At 37.6% G+C, this 19,425-nt stretch overlaps 1 protein-coding gene across 2 annotated transcripts in view; it reads right to left on the bottom strand.

Annotated features, from left to right (window-relative positions):
• The window catches only part of LOC100880368 (Tie-like receptor tyrosine kinase), a 255,904-nt gene extending 238,206 nt beyond the window's left edge, over positions 1–17,698 (bottom strand). The window contains exon 1 of one of the 2 annotated variants that reach the window (XM_076538419.1): positions 16,868–17,698. In XM_076538419.1, coding sequence (XP_076394534.1) covers positions 16,868–17,015 — 148 coding nt within the window. In that variant the 5' untranslated portion in view covers positions 17,016–17,698. The remainder of the gene's footprint in view (positions 1–16,867) is intronic. The other variant, XM_076538409.1, reaches the window with a different exon arrangement.
• Positions 17,699–19,425: the final 1,727 nt, after the last annotated feature.

Raw genomic sequence — 19,425 nt, 5'->3', positions numbered from 1 at the left:
CCCAAACTCCAAATTTCCAAATGATTAAATTCCCCAAACCCCATATTGTCAAATACCTAATTTCCCCAAATCACCGAGTACCAAAATTCCCTAAATCCCAAATGTTCAAACTCCAAAACTCCAAATACCTAAATTCCCCCAACCCCGAATTTCCAAATCCCAAAATTCTAAACTTCCAAATTATCAAATGCTCAACTGAAAGGTTTCCGACTAAACACTTAAACCTGAGTAGTTGATCTAGCGAAATCTATATTGAGATGAACTCGCGAAAAAAAGTCATTTAGCAACGTCTTCATTAGAGGGCGGCAGCGCGCAACGCGGCGCAATCGTTACGCTTTATGAGCATTAAGAAAATGCGTTAATACAAACTCATCCGCCTATAAACATACGGCTCGCTGATGAACACTATAACCGAGACCTTTTCGCGGACGCGGCTTTAAACGATATTCCATAATGGATCTTCCTAGTCGTTAAACCTTAGTAAATTGTGAACGGCTCTTATAGGTATCGTGCGCCTTATAGAAATGCACGCATCTCAAGTCATATTACCCACAATATTTATAAAATTTGAAACTTCTAATAACAAGAGATTTGTAAGGTAGACACTTCTCGCTTAACGTCGCCATTTTCCTTAGGGAAACCTGCTATAGTGGCTATTGTCGCTATGATCAGATCGATATGTTCGATGAGCGTGTGGATATTGGGATACTGGGCGATTTCAAATTTGGAATTTTTTAAATTTGGAAATTGGCGAGAATGGGAATTTAGAAATGGGGATCTTGAGAATTTGGGAGTAGACAAGCTTGAAAATTTAGAAATGGGGATCTTGAGAATTTGGGAATAGGCAAGCTTGAAAATTTAGAAATTGGGAGCTTGAGAATTTGTAAGTTTGGAAACTTGAAAACATGAGAACTACCAACACAGACTACCAACAATAACATTCCATAGACTCCTACCATGTTTAGTATACGCCCCAGAATGAGTATCTCCTCCAACTACATACACTTCAGTTACACATCTCACCTTTCAAATCTACATAAACCAATACCTCCATACATGCTTCCTCCAACTACGTTTCACAATTACACCTCTTCAACACATGCATATCACTCATTAAACGATTATCCTATCGTCAACACCGTTTGCAGCATAATCCATCTCTCTAAAGAAGAGTGCAGCTCGACATTACCGTCTATAGAGCCGACGATGATCAGGTCCACATCTCGTACACGCGATTTCATCCACATTCTTGAACGCGTGTCGCCGGTACTTGACACGATAAAAATGCCCACGAGAGAATGTACGCAATCTCACGAAGAGGACGTGGGTTATCTGAAATGAGCGACTCAAGCTGGACCGTGAGAGCAGCTCGGAGCAATCGGTTTAGACGAGTTTGAGCTTTTTGCTCGTCTGTCTCGATCCGGTTGATGGATGATCCCCGAGTACTGCTATAATATAGTCGCGACCGCTAACATCCGCTCGTACACGATCCGCTCTCGACGCGAGAGGAAGAAAAGAAAATTCCACGTCGCGAGGAAAACGCGCCGGATCCAGTTTGTCATCGGGCGTTCTCGCAGAAAACCGGCCGGAAAAATGGCGACGTATTAAGAACACGCAGACTCGTTTTCAAGTTCGAGTTCGATTGCTCGTGGAATTCTGAGAAACACGCCGGTGTCGCGACGATTTTTCATCCGACGTCCCTTGGAAACCTGTTTAGAGTCGCCGCGATTATAGCTACGTGTACGGACTTTCTTACGATCGCTCGCTCTGGGAAATTGCCCGGCGTAATTCTTGATTAAAAAGCGACTCACCGAGAGATTAAGCTCGGACGTCTTAGAGCGGAGGATTAAGCAAACCGGTGGAAAGAACACGAGCTGGTGTGCTGGATAAAGATTTGAGACTTTAAAACATAGAGATTTCGAGAAGTATATTTGCAAGGTTGTAAATTTGTAAATTTGAGGATGTACAAATTGGGAGACTTGCAAATTTTAGAATTTGCAAAGTTGGACTGCGTCAAATGTCTGACATTACATAGACCACTATCTTGCTACTCTATTGCGAGTAGATAATAAAGCGAAACCAAACGCCAAGAACAGAGAAAGGTGTCTCTAGCCACGTGATTGATCGTCGCTCTCCTAATCTACAGATGTCGACCCACCAGTTGGCGCGTGACCCAGAGTAAAAGAAGCTTTATCCACCGTGAACACTTCCGTTACATTTCGGCAAATAAGAATAATATCGCCAACGACTGCTGAACGCGATTCGCGCTATCTCGCTCGCGAGACGTTTGCTGTCATTGTTTTTGGCCTAATTGCGACCGCTCGAGCCGATACCGCCGAAAGTACGTTTGGGACCATTTTTCTATTCTGACCAATTTGTAGCTCTTCGCCAACTGAGTTGACATCGGTAGGCTTAAAAAGGAACGGAACAAGTACGAAGCTTTTTTCTAAATAACCGTATTGTATTCGCTAGACAAAGAGTTGTTATCTTAACGGAGCATCTATCTCTTACGATTTTCTCATTACAACGATATTTCTTAATGTTTTCCTCGAATAAAATTAAGATTATCGTATTAATGTTTTATAATAATGTTTGCGCATTAATTGTTAATCGTTACGTCACACGATAACACTTGTTTATCTCCAAGAACGATTCGTTTAAATTCTATAAGATTTTCGAATTTTGTAATTGCACATTCGGAATAAATGGTTTATGCGAAATGCTTGGCGAATATCCCAGTAAGCGGATGATATATGCTCACGAAGTGAAACTCCTAGATCCCCATTGCTCTTTAAATCTTGTTCAATAAATTTTCCAAGAATAACGGAGACCCCGTGAACGTTTAAATAAATCTTTGAACGTCCGAACGCCGTCTCTGCGGGCGTTCTATTGTAGATATACTTTATATCGCAATACATTACAATTAATGCTACCTGAAGATTTTTGCTTTACGAATTACTATTTCCTACTTTTGGACATCGTGTATGGATTGCACATATCTGGATTTCATTCTATTATAGTCGTGAAGATATAAAATTTGAGAATTTAGAATTTTAATGACTTTGAGGTCTGACAATTTGAAAATTACAACTTTCATCATCTTAAATTTAAAAATTTAGAAATTCAAGTTTTCTGACATTTGTATTCTAAAATTTATACATTTGGTAATTTACCAATTTAGAACCTCAAAAAGAATTCAGGAGTTCAGTAGACGTATTGATTCTAACACGAAAATTAATAATTTTATGGCATGCATTGTGAAAGCTTCCGCAAATAATTCTGTCGATTATATATTTTTAGCTTAAAAAGTAAAACCACAATAATCCCTAAAATATGTAACCATAAACATGAGTATAACAACCAGCATTACAGAAAAGCTGCATATAAAAAAATACTTTAATATAAATCATTTTTATATTTAATAAAAGGGCACTCTTTGAACTAGCAACGTTTAAAATTACAGTAGATTAATTGCAAGTAATGATGCCGTTTATTTTCCTCTTCTGCAAAGACGATCATAATTTTGCATTACATCGGATGTTAATATCGTAAACACGGTACCAGGCAACTATAAAATTCTTACTACCTGTAACTTGGCAGAAGCATCATCTGCATATCCGGTTATCGGTGGCAGTAGACAGGAGTTCATAGAACTATTATAAAAATCGAAACATTCTGTTTTAACACTGATAAAATTCAGATTTTATGGCCAAACAGTTGAAATATTTGTACAATTTGAATGTTCAATGTACTTTCTTATAATTGTAGTTTCTTATCATTTATTTCTTAATATTTATACATACATTTAGTTTTTAAATATCTATCATATTTATATCTTTACTATAATTTCGAATTTGCAGTTGCAATGTATAAATCAATAAAATTCAATTTTACAAAGTCTCAAGTTCAGTCACATATTTTTAATTTGTTCAATTTAAAATTTAAATTTAATTGCATTTGCAAATCTCCAGATTTACAAACATGTCTCAAACGATTGTACTAGTCTTTCTAAGGTACTCGAATAAACAGAACGTAAAGATAATGGTTATCCGTTTCAGTTGCGAAAGGTAAATAACGAATCGGGAAAATCGAGGTCCATTGCGTGTATCTGCATAGAAAAATGGTCACCGAGAGGTGAGCAAACGTTAACTGGAAAAATAAAGCATCCCGAAGACCAACAAACCCGACCTGACTATCTCGAGTGTAGCATGCACCGACAACCACCTTCAACGGCAAGACATAACAAGAGATGAACCAACCGAGAGAGGGAACACGACGTAAGAGGTTTTAATGCTTCGTATCGCGAGAAAGAGAGATCGTACGTGTGTACGGAGCCGAGTATTAATGGATTGAGTGTTATCTCACGAATTCGACGCGCCGTCGCGATTAACGAACAGCCTTACACCGTAATGAGGGTGTAATTACAGATCGAGAAAAAAATAACCGAGTAACGAGAGCTAGATCCCTATCGAAACGACTCACTCCGATAATTAACTGTTTATGTTAATTATCTAAAGTAATCTTACACTTTATTCAGTTGTAATAAATGGAAAAAGGAGTAGAAGAGATATGTACAGTGTAGTCTGAGAGACTTTAACGAGCGCATAGACGGTATCTAACGACGTTCTGTAACTGATTAGATAATCCGAATGATACGACCGAATAATTCGAGTATTATGTTTCTTAAATTGCACACTATGCACAGTATTATGGATTTAAAATATATTTACTCTTAATATCCTGTAATACTCAAAGTATGTGTTATTGAGATGTAGATCATGTAATTTTGGTGTTACGAGAAAATTTAAATCACTAACTTTAACTTACGAAACAATTATGAAAATCTCACAGAACATAATAGACTGATCTAACAATCTACTCACCAATCTTCACAAAAGAATCAGTTCATGAAACATGAAAATCTATATCTTCCGCAATCACCTTAAAATACACCCATACACTTGACGAATTAAACTAAAATCAGCTAAAAGCTCGGACAAAACACGCATAGTACGGATTCTAGCTAAACGTCAGAATGACACGGAGGAGGCGATTGCCGATGTAATGAAAAATAAAAAAGGAAGAGAAATAAAATAAAGAGTAAGAGATTTTATACGGTACGCTGTATCCCGACAGAGGCTATTCCTCAGCGTTGTCCAGCTTCGTAATGATGGATAATGACACAGGATGCCAGTGACCGGTATAAACCTGCGCGCATTCACGAAGAAAGGACCACGACGACGTTAACTCGTATCATATAAAATGGCGAACGAGACAGAAAGAAAAAGAGAGAAGAAGAGTGGCATCCGTTTACCACCGGAGATTCTGCTTCACCTGTGCGCGACTTATACGCGTCGTGTACACGATTGCACACGCTGTGTAACACATCCAACGTAAGGTGCGTTGCGTGGTCGACACACTGTGCGTTGTGTGTCTCTCCCCTAAGAACCCCTTCTTACGTCCAGCCAAGATCTCCTAAGGAGGCCTCAATCTTTACAACGTGGCATGACACAGTTGCATAGGACCTGTTTTTGTTCGGAAGAATTTGCCTTTTTAACAGGGATACAAACTTATTTCCATCGCTAACGTTGGAACATGACTTTGATATTTTTATAGGGGATCGTTAGTATGAACACGCAGAGAAAATTATTAAATAGGAACGTTGCATCGGGGGTGATATAGAATTTTACTAATAGGGTTTTGGAGATTTGAAAATTGGAGTTTATGAAATGTTGCGATTTGAGGGTTGAAATTTAGGTAGCTGGTACTTTGGGGATTTGAAAATTGAAAATTTAGAAATTTTTGGACTTGAAGGTTTGAGAGTTTGGAAATTTGGTAAATTGGGAATTTTGGGATTTGTGGATTTGATAGTTTAAGGGGCTGAAAATTTGGGAAATTGGGAATTTGGGGATTTGGAGATTTGTGGATTTAAAGGTTTGAGAGTTTGGAAATTTGGGAAGTTGGGAATTTAGGGATTTGATGATTTATGGATTTGATGGTTTAAGGGGTTGGAAATTTAAGAAGTCATAAAGTTGGGGATTTAAGGATTTGAGAATCAGAAGGTTTGAAATTTGGAAATTTGATAAGTTGGGAAGTTATATTTGAGAACTTGATATGAGAATTTTTAAATTTGAGGATTCAAAGATAGAAAGACTTGAAGACATAAAGATTTCGTATCTATTCGCAGTAATAAAAATCGTAATAATGCTATTAATATCGTGTCGGTTAAAAACGGCGAAGGGAATAGATTGAAAGCAACTCCTCCTCTTTAATCGTCCAACTCGCCAGGTCAACGTTAACTCGTGCATGTCTGATGATACTGGCGTTCTTTGTTTTATTCGCAATCAAGGGTCATTTCTGGCGAGCGTGTCGGTGATTTGCCTTTAACTTCTACGTGCATCGCGTGTCAGTGAGTAGAAATCATGGGTAATTGTAGCGATGTGCTCCTCGTGGGTTCAATAAATAGAAAGACCTTGATATTAAACCTGCCCTTCCCTTGGTAACGCGACTGGTTATTACCATGCGTTTATTATTTTTTGTTCTAATTACTCGCGCACAAATCGATTACCACGAGATTACTTTTTCATTTAATTATACTCGGGCAAATCGACCACAGAAACAACTGCAATTTTCAGGATTTTTATTTTCTAATAGACTACGTTTCGAGATATACGAGAGATAATTACATTGTGGTTTACATCGAAGTCTATGAAATAAACATAAACTATTTCATGTGTAGGTTGTGGATCTTGATCGTTGTTCAGTGATAACTTATTAGACAAACTTAAAAAATTGCCTAATAAGTAAAAACCTAGTAGGCAAAGCTAAACAATATCTTAATAAGTAAAAACCTAGTAGACAAAGCTAAATAATATTCTAAAAAATAAAAGGTTGTTATATAAACAAAAACTTTTACATAAAATACTATTCTTATTATTACTTCAACACGTATATATAAACTTAAGACAAATCCATTCAGAATTCCAGAAGTCATCTGGCCTTTAATTGCACGTATGTGTTCTACATGTTGAAAATTGCTGTTTCTACGTAACGATACATGAACAATGGATAATCTTATCTGAAACTAGATAACCTAATTATCGATACATTTGTAACACAGATTTCTATAAATAAGAGACAGGTGTGGACAATGAGTGTAACTTTACAGAAAGGTTCTCTAGTTTCTCGCCTTTCATCGATATCTTTTCTATTATCTACTCCGACTTGTACGTCTATCGATTGTCGACCACAGAAAGCAGTGAACGTAAAATATCTGACAGATACAGACCACATTGTCAAACGTAGAAAAACTAGACTTTTGGTTTAGGATATCAGATGTATAATTTCATGAGCATTCTATTTTCACCTTCACGGAAATCTATTGGTACTCGTTCATAACCCAAATGCCATGCGTTCATGGCAATCGATTATAATCTTAACATGTAGAATCAGGTCGATGAAAAGTGATATGCTAGAAAACCAGTATTAATTCTTAAAAACGTATATTCTTAACGTGAACCTTCATAAATGTAAAGATCAGCATAATATTATAGTATGGAACTTTCTGACCGTCTCAATTTACCAGTTTTAAATATGTTACACTGCTGTCATTTTATATGTGACATTACTACATATGTTTCCATATTGTTTTTCTACATATATGCCCTACATATGTATATGCTCTACTACATATGTGCCCTACATATATGTCCTACATATGTATATCCTATTACATGTATGCCTTGCATATGTATATGTTGTACTACATATGTATATATCCTATTACATGTATGCCTTACATATGTACATATATGTTGTACTACATATATGGCCTATTACATGTATGCCTTACATATGTATATGTTGTACTACATATATGCCATATTACATGTATGCCTTACATATGTATATGTTGTACTACATATATGCCCTATTACATGTATGCCTTACATATGTATATGTTGTACTACATATATGCCCTATTACATGTATGCCTTATATATGTATATGTCCTGTTACATGTATACCTTACATATAAAACTGCCCTACTACATATATGCCGTACATATGTATATGTCCTGTTACATGTATACCTTACATATGTATATGCCCTACTACATAATATGTCCAACGTATACACCTTACTACATATGTTTCCACATTGACTCCAATCATATCACCACCCAAGTTTTGATCTGTGATTACAACTAACAATTTCCTTTCATAAAGTTTCGTCTGTGATAAAGCAGATAAATAGGATCACAGATAAAATTTATACTTGAACGTGACACAGACTTGTAAACTACAGCGAAGCATAGCGGAACGTTTAGCTTACACGCCCATTTATTCGCGACTATCCGCAGCTACACGAAGGTGGTCAGTATTTACGTTCACTTGTACACACTCGAGTTGCAATGCCTCTGGATAATCGTTATTTTAATCGTCATCGTAATCTTTTTAATTATCACCGTAGTTTCTACAAATCTCTCCCCTTTTAACCGAGCTACTGACCATTTACCGCAACAACGATAATCGTAAACTTCGAACGTTAGACTTCATGAATCATGGTGTAGTATATCGTACGACACGAAATACATTTACTAATTACAAGAAAATAATTTGATGAGATAATCGTAGGACATATTAATGATAATTTTCGAGGGATAAGATCGGCGTTTAAAATAAAATTTTCGACAGAAAGAGTCTTACAGGCGAAATTAATTGGCACCGTTAAAGAGTCATATACCTACAGATACTGACTTTTTGCATTATACAATTGCATTTATTTCTGGTCTCTTTTAGCTACTCGTTTATTGCCTCAACAATAATCATAAACTTGAAACGTTACACGACATGAACGAACACGGATCGTTTCTCATTTTATAGGACACGTATTTGCAATCTCCTTACCGAACCAAAGTAATTGGATAAGATAATAGTGAAATATTTCAGTGACAATTTCAAACGATACGGCCTAGATATATATTAGATTTAATCCCAGAAACCAGTTAGAAAATATGCAATGCATATGTTATGCTTCTCATTTATGAGGGAGTTTTCATCAAAATATTTATAAGCGTTTAGGTCTTTAATATATTCAATGTGATTCACATGAACCAGGTACATTTTACATAGAAAAGTCAGTGACTATTAACTTAATTGATATGCTAAACTTTCTGTTATTTTCATTTTATTTTTCTTTGGCCAAATGCAATATGCAGTAATGATATGTAGATATGAAGTTGTATCTTCCTAATAATTATAGTAGAGATTTCTCATTCAGTATTTTATATCACTTGAGAAAAAATTTCAGAAAAAACAGTAACAGCATAAACTAACTGAAATAATCGTACCATAGTTCTTTTGCACTCGTTACTATACCAATCACGTATCACCTGAATCAAAGCCGGCATAATACGGAATTATGCACAGTACAAGCTCCACACCCTCTCCTTTATAAGTATCGAGCACACCGTATTCGCGTTCACCTGCGCACACTTGCGCAGAACGCAATCGTACCACCTGATAATCGTCATTTTGCTTGTCGGATACCTTTTTCAAACGGATCCGCTCCGGCGTTTCTGCCGTTAAAATTTATTTGCTCAGCGATCGAGGCGGTATCTCGATAGAAAAATGCGTGTTCCTTCCCATATCGACTTAACGAATCCACACTGCTGTCCACGCAAACGATGCATGCGTTCCGCGATCCCACGAGAAGCTATGACAGCGAAACGTTGGCAGTGTTCGCGCGAGCACCATTGTACTGTCAACGCTCGCTAAATCTTGCTTCTGTCCCAGAACCGGCGAGTAACGAGCGCTATCGAAACGTCAAAACAACGCGGGAAAAAGCCGCATACCAGCCCGACCGGAACCCGGCGCGAACAGGCGAAAAATATCACTGGCGAACGATAATTATCGTGTTGCGATAGCAATTTATTGCGGGCCGATGACTGCGCAAGAACGCCACGCTTTTTACGGTCAACCTTTACGGTGATTCGCACGAACAAGTGCGTGTTTATTTAGCAATTACACACCTGAACGATGGGTGTTTTTTAGTTCCGACCACTGTCAAGTTATTTCTGTGCATTTTGTCATGCTTTAGATACGCTGTGAATGCTGTGCATCGAATTTCAACAGCTGCAGATACATCATAAATTTGGCGATGTATGGATGTATATTTGATTGCTTAGTTGCTTGATATTTGCCGAGGATTAAGTTTCAGGACTCTACGATCGGGAAAACTGAACCGAGAATCTGTAGGTACTAAAAGTGGAAACGTCTGACGTATACTCCTAAATTTCTAGATCACCATCTATCTCGACCATAAAAGCACGCGTGTACGTTTATGTCCTTACATTTATAAATTCCTAAATCACGGACTTTTAGATTTTTATATTAGTTATGTAGTACATACAGCTTGCTGTAGGTTGGACCTACACATATAGTCCTGGAACTTCACACCCACAGATACCTGCATATCTTGATTTTAATGATCATAAATACCTACATTTCTAGAACTCCACATGCATAAATCCCGACATACTTAGATCTCTACATTTATAGATACCCTCATTCCCAGATCTCCACATTCCTAGATCTCTACATACCTAAATCTCCACATTCGTGGACACCTACATTTCTTGGTCTCCACATTCATAGATCTCTACATACCTAGATCTCCACATTCGCAGATCCCTACATACTTAGATCTCCACATTCGTAGATTCCTACATACCTAGATCTTCGCATTCACAGATCCCTACATACCTAGATCTCCACAATCATAGACCTCTACATACCTAGATCTCCACATTCGCAGATCCCTACATATCTAAATCTCCACATTCATGGATACCTACATTTCTAGATCTCTACAGTCGCAGATCCCTACATACCTAGATCTCCACATTCGCAGATCCCTACATATCTAAATCTCCACATTCGCAGATCCCTACATATCTAAATCTCCACATTCATGGATACCTACATTTCTAGATCTCCACATTCGCAGATCCCGACATATCTGGATCTCCACATTCATAGACCCCTACATACCTAGATCTCCACATTCGCAGATCCCTACATATCTAAATCTCCACATTCATGGATACCTACATTTCTAGATCTCCACAGTCGCAGATCCCTACATATCTAAATCTCCACATTCGCAAATCCCCATATACCTAGATCTCCTGATTTGTAGATCCCTACATATTCCAACCCTATCCCTACATTCCCAGATCTTTACACCCATCGATCCCTATACAGCTACAGCTCTACACTCATAGATCTCTACATACCTAGGTCTATACACTCATGGATCTCTACACCCCTATATCCGTCCAGTCATGGATCTCTACATACATTTTCACACTCATCTCTACGTCTCTAATTCGAAACATTCCTAGATCTCTGTATCCCCATATCTATGAAGCTTTATAAACTCCTTCCATCAACTGTCAATCACACTTTCCTTCGAAAAGAACGGTCAAAGAAAAAGTAGCAAGGTTTACTCGGTGCAGATTGAATTGTACTCGAGTGATTGATGAAAGTGATTAATGATCCAGTACACGTAACTACCGTAACAAATATATGAAATAGTATTGCCTGTCATTAATAATTACCATACTGACATTGAATTCTAGAATCTATTCTTGGATACATTATGACTCGTTCAGCTTTCTAAATCTTACGGTTCAAGTTATGATAAAAATCCTTGCAAATTTTTGCAAATTAGATGTTTTCTCGGAACTATTATGGGAAACAGGTTATTACGGGCGTCATTGCACAAATAATTGGCAACATTTCAATTGATCGTATACGGAGAAATAAAGGGACCAATAAAATCGTGGAAAAAAGTTGGATAATGCGGGAGAACTGGTTTACTGTCCAACTTTCAATGGCAAGTATGCATGATTTATTACAAGTTCGTTTAAATCTTGTTCGAACTGTGTCCATGCTTGCAACACAAACGAACGGCGAAGCTGTCCATAGCCATATAGGCAAAACCTTGAAATCTTTGCATCGCATTACAAGACCATACACGTAACATTAAAAGGCAATACGCAACAGGTTAAGGAACACGCTACGACCGTGACAATTATTATCCTTAAAATAATATATGTTCAACAGAGCGAAGTAATGAGTCTTACCTGTGCTTTCGTCATTTTTTTGAAACATCCGATAACGTTTTTAATGACCTTAAGTAATAATAGGTTTTGTAACAATGAAGGATTCATAACTGTAACTGAAGTGTGTAGGATAATAAATAATTGGCAAATTCCAGAGACATTAATCATTTTTGCTCTATAACAATAATAACACTTCTGGATTAGAAGTATCATCCACGTAGGGGTTAATCTTAATTAAATCTATCGTCTAACACTGCGGATACATTAATCTTCCACACTTTTTTGAATCGAATAGGAATCTAATTTTTTAGTAATTTTTTTGTACGTAGATTAGAAACTCTATTATGTTTTCTTAAAGTTATAGATTCCAAGTATCTAAATTTTCAACTTAACAATTCTTAAATTACCAAATCTGCAGCATCAATTTCTCAATTAATCAAGTTCCAGTTTCCCGAACTCTCAAATCTCCAAATCCTCAAATCCCATAATCTCCAAATTCCTACATTCTCAAATTCATAAACCCTCACACACCCAACTTCCTAAATTCCAAATTTCTAAATTCCCGAGTCCCAAAATTCCAAAATTCCAAAATCCCCAAATCTCCAAATCCTTACATTCTCAAATTCCCAAACCCTCACACTCCCAACTTCCTAAATTCCAAATTTCTAAATTCCCAAATCCTCAAATCCCCAAATCTCCAAATCCTTACATTCTCAAATTCCCAAACCCTCACACCCCCAACTCCCCAAATTCCAAATTTCTAAATTCCCAAATCCCAAAATTCCAAAATTCTAAAATACCCAAATCTTCAAATCCTTACATTCTCAAATTCCCAAACCCTTACACTCCCAACTTCCCAAATTCCAGATTTCTAAATTCCCAAATCCTCAAATCACCAAATCTCCAAATCCCTACATTCTCAAATTTCCAAGCCCTCACATTCCCAAATTCCCAAATTCCAAATTTCTAAATTCCCAAATCCCAAAATCCCAAAATCCCAAAATTCCAAAATTCCAAAATCCCCAAATCTCCACATCCCTACATTCTCAAATTCCCAAACCCTCACACTCCCAACTTCCCAAATTCCAAATTTCTAAATTCCCAAATCCTCAAATCCCCAAATCTCCAAATCCCTACATTCTCAAATTCCCAAACGCTCACACTCCCAAATTCCCAAATTCCAAATTTCTAAATTCCCAAATCTCAAAATTCCAAAATCCGCAAATCCCACAGATTAAAATAACAAGACTTCAGATTCGTTTTAAATATTAAACCAGCCAATTTATCTGCAGGTGAATGATCGGTAATTTCAAATAACATTGTGGCACCCAGGATTTTAACGAAGCAGTAAGAAATTAATTATAACGCGCCGGGGAACTGTCACGGGCGAAGAAGAAAGCAATCACGCGTTACTATCGTTACGTCCACCCAAAGTACCGAATGATTTATTAACGATCACGTTTCGAACAGTAAATAACATTAACGAATCGTAAATCCCGTATCGTTAAACAAATGCTCGAGGCGTATCGTACAGTTAACCCTTGGCAAGGTTCGCACAATTTCTTTCTTTTAACAATACTCTCGACACGTACGCGTGTAACGTCATGATTTGAAAACGATTCTTTGACTACGTTTCTTTGACTACGTTTATGTCGATATGTTAACACGTTGTTATCGCTCAAATAATGCAAAATAGACAAGTACTTAAAATGAACCATGGTTGACATTATATAATGTTGGTTATTAGTGTATAAATGTAAAATCTGTTGTTAATAAGTAATTACATAAAATTCGTTATTAATTAATAATTAGACGAAATTCATCATTGATGAACTATTAGAAAAAATTCGTCATTGATGGATGACTACTCAGAGTTTGTCAGTAATGAATATGTAGATAAAATTCATAATTTATGCATAGTTATACAAAATTTGTTGATAATGAATAGTCACACAAAATTCATCAGTAATGAACAACTGAACATGATTTTTAATTTATGAATATCTAGACAAAAAATTAATAAATAATTGTACAAAACTCATCAGTAACGAATAATGAGAAAAAATCGTCATTAATGAATAATTATACAAAATTCGTCAGTAATAAATAATAAAAAAAAATCCGTAATTAACAAAAGAATTAATTACAACAAAACTACAGATAAAAAGTCCTATAATTCAATAGTAGTTTAATTGTAGAGATACTTATATTTCATGTTAACTAGACAGAGAGGTGTCAATAACTCATACCGGGATAAGTTGTTCACAAAAGAAAAACGAAGCCAGAACACGTTCCAGCGTTGTTAGAAAAATTTCCCACGTCGTCGAAGAATGCTATCGGTCATCGTTGGACAACGTCCATCGACTTAATCCTGTTCGTTTGATTTGCATTCGTTTAGAAAGGCGGAAATGCGTTTCTGTGCGTGTCACAGAAGGTGTCGTGCACCAACCCGATGAGCTACCAAACGGCCGTCTAACTGTGCGTGCAAATTATTTGCGTGATCGCGCTTTCTATTGGCAGGCGAACGATTAAATATGCAACAAGTTAAATAGAATTTGACACCGCAGACAATCGAGGCTCGCCCATCGAGTGTTCCTTGATCGCGTCGTTCTTAATTACAACGAAATTCTTTGCCTAAACTTCGTTGTGGCAAGTAGACGCGTTGCGAAGCGGTACAGGATGTGGTGTAACGCGTATACCTCACGTGTCGAAACCATAATGCAGCAAAATTGATTTAGAGATATTCGATTGATCGTGAACAATCTTAAGTTCTTGTAAATTAGGAACGTATTATGTTCATTAAGTATCGAATTTCGGTAGGTCAGAATTTGGAAATTTGGAAATTCGCAAATATCAAAGTTGGCAAAGTTCAAAGATATAATTGGGAAAATTATACCTAAGTTTCTATATTAATGAATTCCTAATTTAGTATATTACTAAATTTCCAAATTATCGAATTAACAAATTTCCAAGTTTACAAATTTGTAACTTCTTAGATTCCCAAGTTTCTAAATTTCTAACTCTCCAAATTTCCAAGTTACCAAATACCAAAATTTGTAGCATCGAATTCCCAATTGCCCATGTTCCAACTTCCCAAATTCTCAAATCTTCAAATCCCCAAATCCTCAAATCCCTACATTCTCAAATTCTCAAACCCTCAAATTCCTAACTTACCAAATTCCAAATTTCTAAATTCACAAATCCCAAAATCTCCAAATCCCCAAATCCCAAAATCCCAAAATCCCCAACTCCCAAAATCCCCAACTCCCAAAATCCCCAACTCCTCAACTTCTCAACTCCCCAAATCCCCAAATCCCCAAATCCCCAAATCCCCAACTCCCAAAATCCTCAAATCCCAAAATCCCCAACCCCCAAAATCCCAAAATCCCAAAATCCCCAGATCCTCAAATTGCGAAATCTCCAAATCCCTAAATTCCCATACCCCATATCCAAAAATTCCCAAATCTCCAATTATCTCGAACATGCCCTGGTATTCATATAGCGTTATATACATTATGAAATAATATAGGGGGATAATTCCTAATGGTAGCTCTCACACATTTCTTAAGGTGCATTGCGAATTCAATGATTGTTTTATGGTTCGCTTGGAAACCGATACAATAGGGTAGATTATACAGAAAGAGGTTTGAAAGTATCCGATAAAGCCACGATTTCACGGAAATTTTCATGGCATAGAAACCGAGGGAAAATTAAATTTCCCCGTGAAAAGTAGGCGTACGTTAGAAAGATAAGTTTGCTAAGGCACAAGGCCTTAGCCTGGCGAACGTGTAATACTTTCACAGAAGCGTTAGAGCAAAGGTCATTCTTCCTTGGCAAATCCGAGACGAGTAACAAAGTTCAAGCATTCACCGTCATACTTGCTGATTTCGCGAGACTACAATTGCCATGCACTGAACGTAAATAAATTTAACCTTTTCGATGCGTTTGTACAAACTAATAAATCAATCATTTCAATGTACACCCTAAATTTTATATTCATTTATTATAAAAATGTTCTACTTAACATACAAATGATGAAGAGGACAGAAAGTGTTTGTAAGTCTTCATCTGTTTTAAGTCCTTCGTGGAAGCTAATAAATTAATAATTTTTATGTTGATAATATTTAATTATTAATTTAAATGGAACGCGTTAAATGGAACATATTAATGAAAAGAAAATATATTGTCCGTATTATTAACATTGCTAATATCGTTTCTATAGTAAGGCCGTCGTCCGAAAGAGGCATCGTGACACACATTGTGCTACGAACATCGACACTTTCGATAATTTAAATGAGCGGTGACATTCAATGCAAATCGTGACGCGTATGAAATCAACAACGAGGGGCAACCGCTGGGGGACGTACTGATTCCTTTTTAAGAAACCCGCCTCGAAAATAAATACAATTATTGTAATTAAAAACGCGAGTCTATACAATATACGATAATATAAAAGAATACGTAAACAGAAATATAACGTGACGATACGACTTTGTAACTTTGCGACTTCGTGCTATTAAACATTTTGTTATATTCATAACTAGTCAAAATGGCGCCCCTTTGATTTACCCATGTTCCGTAAAAAGCACACCTAACTTTACGTTTCAAATGTCAATTGAAAATTTATGCTTGAAATACAACGATTAAATAAATTAAATTGATCATTCGGTTCTAAAGATTAAATAAATTACAAAGTATATAATAGTTTAAAGTGGAACTCTGAATGATTGTCTAACCTGTATCGATGCGGTGGCGGGCATTGGTCTCGTTCGCCGGAAGAAGGTCGTCGTACTCCAGTGTCGTCACATCCTTCGCGTGAACTAGTATAATTACGGAGGTCATCAGCATCAACACCATCGCCAGCACCGATCGGTTCACCGTCATTTTGCTACAACACGCGTGTTTTATCGGCCACGAGTAATCCGTCGCGCGACACAAACTACGTCCGTACGATCACATTTTCGCCACCCCCAAAGATCGCCACTTTGAAAATAAAACGAGGTGAACGAGCGGCCGAAGCGTGACGTTCCAATGTCGGGGTTGCGTGCGAGACGCGAATCCACGCATATCATTAAACACGGACGGAACGAGGATGAGAGAGAAAATAATAAACACGCGAGTGGCCCGATAAACCGTTACAACCAACTCATCTTCGCGGCGTTCTTCAAACTGATACGACGCGAAGTTGCCTGTTGAAGGGTGCGTGATCGACGCGTGCGCAGATCGGGCCAACTGTCATAATTACTGCGCAGGTGACAGCGGCGCGTACAAAACGTGCGTTCGTACACCGTTCACGGATGAGAAGCTCGAGGTCGGTGAAACTTCGCGAGTCCTCTTCGATCTCTCGTCCTTTCGAATGATTCTCTTGACTTCCTCGAGGGTTGTTCGTAAACGATCGGGCAGTTACATACGTACGCACTCGTCGCGTGTCACTCGCGTACACGTAACCGACCGCGGCTTGCCGATGCGATAACAAGAAAAAAACAATCAGGGTCGCGCGTGCTACCGGTTTTAAAAGAAGTGTGCGCTTCCCGCACGAGTCCATGCCGCACTGCTAGACGGCGGTCAGATGTTTCAAGCAGCCGCCACGCGAATCCAGCACCATCTGTCGAACTATCACCGAACACTCGCTGTCGTGCTTAAGCAACTGGCGGGCTTTTCACGCGCACGCTCCTCACCCTCGTTCCCTCTCGATGTCACGTGGCCATTTCATTCATGGAGACAAGTCCTTTTATACTACGCGCGTTCGTGTGCGTGAGCGCCTACCGAATGCATCGCTATATGCAACTTTTAAACCATGATTTATAACATATTTCTGCAAAACTAGTTTAATAAAAAATGTAAAAAAATCAACCTCCGATTTTCACCCAATGTTAGCATTCATTGTAGAACCAAGTATTCAGGCATGTAAATAATATGTCTTCTTTGGGAAATGTAACTTGTATAAAATAAACTAAGCTTCTATATGATTCTAACCATTGTATATAAGTTTTGAATAAAATTTTAAATGGTTATCTGATTCATGGTTACTAAATAATTATCAGAGTGTATCAGCTAAGGATGCAAAAGTATTATAAGATACTTCCTCTTTAACACGATCTATATGATTATAAAGTGTTCATTTAAATATCTCATGACTCATACTCGATATTTTATATGCACTAAGCAAATAAAAATTGAATCATATCGTTTCATCACTGTGACGAAGTATAACGAACTATTGTTCGAACTTCACCCGTTTAATAAACCAATTTCGATGCCCTGCAAGATCTTATAAGAATGCACACGATGTATCCAGCGCTTCTGCGAATCGGCTCACCCAACGAAATCGATTCTACGAACGCTTAAATTTTAAATTTTATTCGTAATCGAATAATCAACGCGTGTCTTTTGTTCCGCCCCTTTTCCTCTAGTACGACATATTTCTTTTTTACAAAATATTCATTTCAAAATTTATTTCAGCTTCAACTCTTACTACATTTATAAATGATAGCAATACTTTTCAAAGAAATATTTTAAAAATATAATCTTGAACATAAAACATGTGCAATCGTTAACCATACGTGGTAATTCTGTATGTATAGTAAGATTATAACATTTTACAAGATGGATGGTTCTGTGGACAAACTTGACAATAAACAATTCTTCGTATCTTCAGATACGAACAAACGTGGTATTTATTTAAAGGTAGAAATGTGACGTCTGGCATTCTTCTTTGGGATACAGGTTTCTCCCTCTGCGATTACCAAACTTCAAACGTAGCGTGTAAATCTTACTCAACGTGGACAAAGCGTTTGCCAACCACCTCCGAACAGTTTCCTGCACGAAAGCATCCGATTTGTTCATTACCCACATTTCCTTATCCCCGCGATGTCACGTTGTCTCTCTCTGCCATTCCGATCGTTAGCAAGGTAAAATCGCGTGGCAGTCACGTAAGCGGGTCTCTCCGCGAAGAGGACATGGATGCCTCCGTCTACCGGTATTTAATTAAGCCCGGTCGTTCGAGAAAAAAAGTCGTTTGTACAGGAAGCGATGGGTTTCGAGTACGCGAGCAGCGGACCGTAGTTCGAGCCCCGTTACGGGACAAATGCATTGGCGTAACCCCCATCGGCCACCATAACCTCCTCACGAATAATCACGACACGGTAGCGTCTCGACCACGCCGTTGCAGAATGCCGGTGCAACCTCACGCCGGTATTCCGAGGGATCGCGAACTATGTCGACCTTAAAAATTATCGACACGAGGCAAGAGAGTAATGGTCAGAACGGAACAACGACTTTGTCTTTGTCGCAC

Source organism: Megachile rotundata, chromosome 1 (genome assembly GCF_050947335.1).
Source record: "Megachile rotundata isolate GNS110a chromosome 1, iyMegRotu1, whole genome shotgun sequence".
Lineage (NCBI taxonomy): Eukaryota > Metazoa > Arthropoda > Insecta > Hymenoptera > Megachilidae > Megachile > Megachile rotundata.
The sequence above is the reverse complement of the archived record's forward strand: the minus strand, read 5'-3'. Positions and strand labels throughout refer to the sequence as shown.